This window comes from Arctopsyche grandis, chromosome 13, assembly GCF_051622035.1.
Source record: "Arctopsyche grandis isolate Sample6627 chromosome 13, ASM5162203v2, whole genome shotgun sequence".
NCBI classification, from domain to species: domain Eukaryota; kingdom Metazoa; phylum Arthropoda; class Insecta; order Trichoptera; family Hydropsychidae; genus Arctopsyche; species Arctopsyche grandis.
This window is the reverse complement of record NC_135367.1, coordinates 8,014,843-8,019,768: the sequence shown is the minus strand read 5'-3', so window position 1 is coordinate 8,019,768 and position 4,926 is coordinate 8,014,843. Positions and strand designations below refer to the sequence as shown.

The window sequence follows — 4,926 nt, the reverse complement described above, 5'->3', positions numbered from 1 at the left end:
ATCTTCTTTGAGCGATTTTTGAAAAGTATTCCAGTGCGACGGAAGGCTTTTCATAAAAATAGACGACGACTGAGCGAAAAAGTCATAACAATGAAATCTGCAAGACAGATTGTCTCTCTCGCTCTCCAGTTCAGAGTTGAATAATTAGTACGTTGAGAAAGTCGAATGGCAATTTCACGTTGCTTCGAGCAGAGCAATTAATATTAAAGAGCAAAGAATAAGGAAAGCTTCTTGGGGAAAGTTCAGTCACTTATTCAGCGAGATTTTACCCATATATTCTAAGTGTTGCATATAAAAAATATTATTATTTCTATTACATTTCGATTCAGTTAGAGGAGTGGGAGATAATTGAATTAAAAAACATAAAAAGAGGACACCTATAAGGGGAGGTACCATTTCCGGTCAACTTAAAAATTTACATCGTGTCGATAAGAATTTCAGTAACCGATACTAAGTTTCAGTTCGATATGAATAACGGTGTTCGAAAAATCCCCAAAATACACAGACACACACACAGTAACACACATTTTTTCTAGATTATGAAAACGTGATCAGTAATCGAATCTGAGTTCGAATCAGTCAAAATCTCGAGTTCGAATATTCGCATGATCACAAATCTTCATCTATTGTTACTATGTACATATGTAGATAAAGTAAAAAATCAATTGTAATTATACTATCATCAAAATATGTACGGCTTTAAAAACTTTCTGCGATTTACGCTCTGATATATTATATTTATGATTTATTCACTTACGCTTATGAAAAAGTTTAATGTGAAATGTGTAGGCATTGTCAGCTTTACTTTCGAAAATGTTTTTGATTACCATCTGGTATGGATGTCTGTAGCAGTAGGTAATTTGGAAAAGTGGGGTGATTTATTTTCGAAATAAAAATAAATTTTTATCGATGCGTAAAGTGAAATATGTCGCGTAAAACTTTTGTGTCAAGTTGCGAATGGGTCGTTTCGTGCAAAACTCGAACAAAGTGCTGCCGGGTGTGTATTTTTTTCCGCTTTTAGCGTTTTCTCACTTGCCGTGTAGAATTTTGAGTCGAAATTAGAATTGTCGGTGATTTAAGGATTCAATAAGGTGTAACACGTACCTCGCATGAAAATGGCGAGGTGAAAAAAAATATATATACACACACACAAATAAGACTGAAGCTCGAGAGAGGGCGAGGTGAGATGGAAAAAAGTGTTTTGTTGGCGCTAAAGTGGAAAACTTGTACCGGGAAACGTTTGATAATGTTCGAAGGCGGTTAGCGCTTGACAAGCCGTTTTTCGGTTTAATTTATAGCTCTTGTTTTGTAAACAGGGCCGTAGCTAGGAATTAAAAGTCACTTCGGTGCCGTTTCGACGCCATGCGGCCGAAGTTTCAACCCGAGATGAAAAATAGTTGTTGCTATTCTTGCTAAGTGGAAACTTTGGAAAAGTTATAGAAAGAGTACCTAATTAGGTAGGTAGATAATTGATAGATTTTACCTGAATCGATTTTAGATTATGAAATAGCATATACAATGTACATATGAAGAGTCAGTATTGCAACTTGGTGGTTGCGTTAATGCTAACCACGGAGAGGTTCCCGAGCTAACCTCGATTATTCCATCTCCGCTAGAGAGCTGTTATTCCGATACAAGGAGTTTTTATCCTTTATTAATATTATGTTCGAGTGCTGAAACATATAAGAACAGATGATTATATTGAGTTATAAACCGCAATCTATTGTAGCATGATTAGATGTCCAAAATTGATAGCTAAAAAGTATGATTTGCCCAAAACACTTCAATAGTTGAGCCACGAAATAGGGTCATTTATTTAATCTATTGGTGACTATTAGTGAATCTATTACTGACAGCGCGATAGCGTGAGACTATATGCCTTGGACCGTGGGACTGCATATCCGGGAACGTGCCTAAACAATGGGGAAGTAACCGGATGTCGAAGATGCAGTGAGCGACTTGCCCTTTATAAGCAGGTACTTATGCCATATCAAGACATTCCGGACGGAGCACTGGCGGTGCGTGTATCTCTTGAATCACCAATAAAAGTTGTGAAGCGACTTTGGCCTTTTCTTTGGATCCTCCAACCACCCTAACAGTATAAAAGCTTGTTTTATTAAATTTACATATATTACATGAGATGATATTGATGTGTCTAGTCCTATGTTGCTGGACATCCATCTCGTTCTCCAACGAAAATATCTTTCAGAATGTATTCGTTGGAGGAGGATGGTGGTTTATTGTAAGGGGCTTTATTTGTGGACTTCATTGACCTTAAAAGTGACCTTATATGAGATGATAGTAAATGAGAGTGAATAAAGCTACTTTTACTACTGATTAAGTTTTTGATCTAATAGTTGCAAAGTGGTGGTAGAAATAGGTGTATAGATAGCTAGATCTCATTGCTCTGATCTAACACAAGATTCCGATGTAAATTTTAATGAGTACGTTAATGGGGTTCAAGGTCAGATCACACATTTTTGACGGCCAGGAATATCACTGAACTAACAGAGCTAATGAAAAACTTATAATTATGATGTATTCATTCAATAAGATTCATTCTAATCGTTTTCATTTTCTTCTAACTTTACATGTCTAGTATTTTGCGTATTAAATAGGTGATTTTAGAAATTTTTATCACCTTTACTCTCCAAGTACACCATATATGTATATTATAATCAATATCAAAATGTTTATCTGAGAGCTTGCAGAAAATATTCAAATTTTCTATGGATGTAAGAAATCACCTCCAAGTTAAGTTATTAATGCCGTTAACACAAACATTAAAATCAGATAATATAATAAAGCTAACAATAAAAATAATATTTTATTTTAATTTTTACATACATATGAATATACCAGGAAGGCCTAACAAGTGGACCCCAATGCGCCTTCCTAGACAATTAATTACAAACAGTGCAGCATTTTTATTACGTAAATCTCTGTATTTCAAGAGACTGAAGAACACGAAATTAACAATTAATTAATCCATAGTGATGTCTATGGATTTAACTTGTACATACTTTTTACATATTGTACATAAATCAAATTCAGATATTTGAGACAGCCGGTAGGATGATTTTTGCCAATTTGATGGAGGAACCGTTTCAACAATGAAATCAGATAAATTGGCAAACTCCGATAAGAAACGATCAACTTGGAGTCACAAATATCCAAGTCTGACCAGCAGTATTAAATATTACCACGGGATCTGATCTGGTAACCTCTCGGTGCTAAACATAAACGCAACCACCGAGCAATACTGCTGGCTATATCTAAAATGGATAGTGATAACTAGATATAATATTTGAACAGTAAAAAGCTTTTAAAGATCAAGTTAATACTCTTATATTTTGTAGAATGTCAAAATATTTGGAATAAAAAGAAGATGAACAATCCAAAGTAGTCATGATCTTTATTGCCAAGAAGAATTGTTATTAAATCAACATATATGACTCTGGTTTGTGCTATTGTTTTAACATTTAATTTATTGAATTTGTGCTATGATTAACTGTAGTTTTATTCGGAATTTATTACGAATGGTAAACGGACAATAAACCCACCTACCAGATAGCTACTATACAGAGTAGAACGTTTCATACAATAGAAATATTTTTCATTATGCGAGTCGATTCGCATAAATTTCGCACAACAAAAGGAAGTTGCGCGCGATAACTACGAGTATTCAATAAAGATTGTTTCGCGTCGCGGAAAAACGGGTTTTCCGATACGAAAATTCAACATTTTTTACCAGGTATATAAGGATCAAATTCCAACGAAAACTCATTAGTGGTTAAAATAAATATGATTCGTCCAGAATTGAGTCTCGTCTTAATCTTCATCGTAGTCGTCGTCACAGGTATACATAAATGTAGAATGTGTTTCAATGAAATTAAAATACATATATAATGATTCGATTTTTTTCGAAGCTTACGATGCCAACGACGATGAGTTCAATTTCTCTCTGGAAGATGAAAATGTTGATTGGGTATCGGAAAATTTAAAAATAGCCGGTGGGGATGTGACTACGATTGAAAACAATCGTTATCATTGCTTAATAAAAATCGCAAATACCACTACGAATATGTGCGCTGGAACAATTATATCACCCAAATGGATATTGACTGCAGGTCATTGCATTTTTGGGTAACGACATGCTATTCTTTTCCTATATGATAATTAAAGTCGCAAATTTGATTTATTTTCAATTCTAGTGTCGATCCATCTGCTGTAACAGTTAGAGTTGGAACATCTATTTTGGATTCCGGCGGTTCCATCGTTAATGTAGCGAGTTTGACTGTTCATTCTTTGTTCAGTAACTACACATTTGATTATGACTATGGATTGATTAAACTCAATGAATCTCTCGTATTTGGCCCTACAATATATTCCGCTGTATTACCATCTGAGCATTATCGTTTACCAATTTACCCGATAGCAGCAATCGGATGGGGACTCACATCCGTAAACAAGATTTATTATGTATTTAAAAATATAATTGAATCAATAGATATTTTAACATATAAATGTTCGTTTTGATTTAAGTCTACGTCTGGTAGTTATTCGTCGCTTTTGAGATCTGTGCTTCTTCAAAGAATAAAGACCCCGTTGTGTGGTGTTGTGTATGGTAATAGGATGGCTATAACTTCTAGGATGTTCTGTGTTGGGAAGTTGATTTTTGGTGGACAAGGAGCATGTAAGGTATGATTTAGAATTTTACCTGAAAGTTGAAATTTTGTATTATTGCATTTTCGTATTAATTTGTAGGGTGATTCTGGAGGAGCAGCAATTTTCAATGGGGTTGTTATTGGAATAGCGTCTGTTGGTATGAATTGTGGTGATGCTATGAGCCCTTCTGTGTATGCTCGAGTGTCTGTAGCAACACCGTGGATACAGGGGGTTACTGGAATCAGCACGGCTTTTTGA

The 4,926-nt window shown here is 34.9% G+C and overlaps 1 protein-coding gene across 1 annotated transcript; it reads left to right on the top strand.

The window, feature by feature from the left end:
- Window positions 1–3,804: 3,804 nt before the first annotated feature.
- Window positions 3,805–4,926, top strand: LOC143921583 (trypsin-7-like). Its single transcript, XM_077444934.1, has 5 exons — window positions 3,805–3,859; window positions 3,930–4,146; window positions 4,215–4,464; window positions 4,546–4,701; window positions 4,768–4,926. The coding sequence occupies exons 1-5, from the start codon at window positions 3,805–3,807 to the stop codon at window positions 4,924–4,926; spliced, it is 837 nt and encodes a 278-aa protein (XP_077301060.1).

Coding starts and splice junctions, on each gene's coding strand:
- LOC143921583 (XM_077444934.1), top strand. CDS start 3,805: ATGATTCGTCCAGAATTGAGTCTCGTCTTAATCTTCATCGTAGTCGTC. Junction 4,147..4,214: donor GCAGGTCATTGCATTTTTGG/GTAACGACATGC, acceptor TTTCAATTCTAG/TGTCGATCCATCTGCTGTAA. Junction 4,465..4,545: donor TCGGATGGGGACTCACATCC/GTAAACAAGATT, acceptor TTTTGATTTAAG/TCTACGTCTGGTAGTTATTC.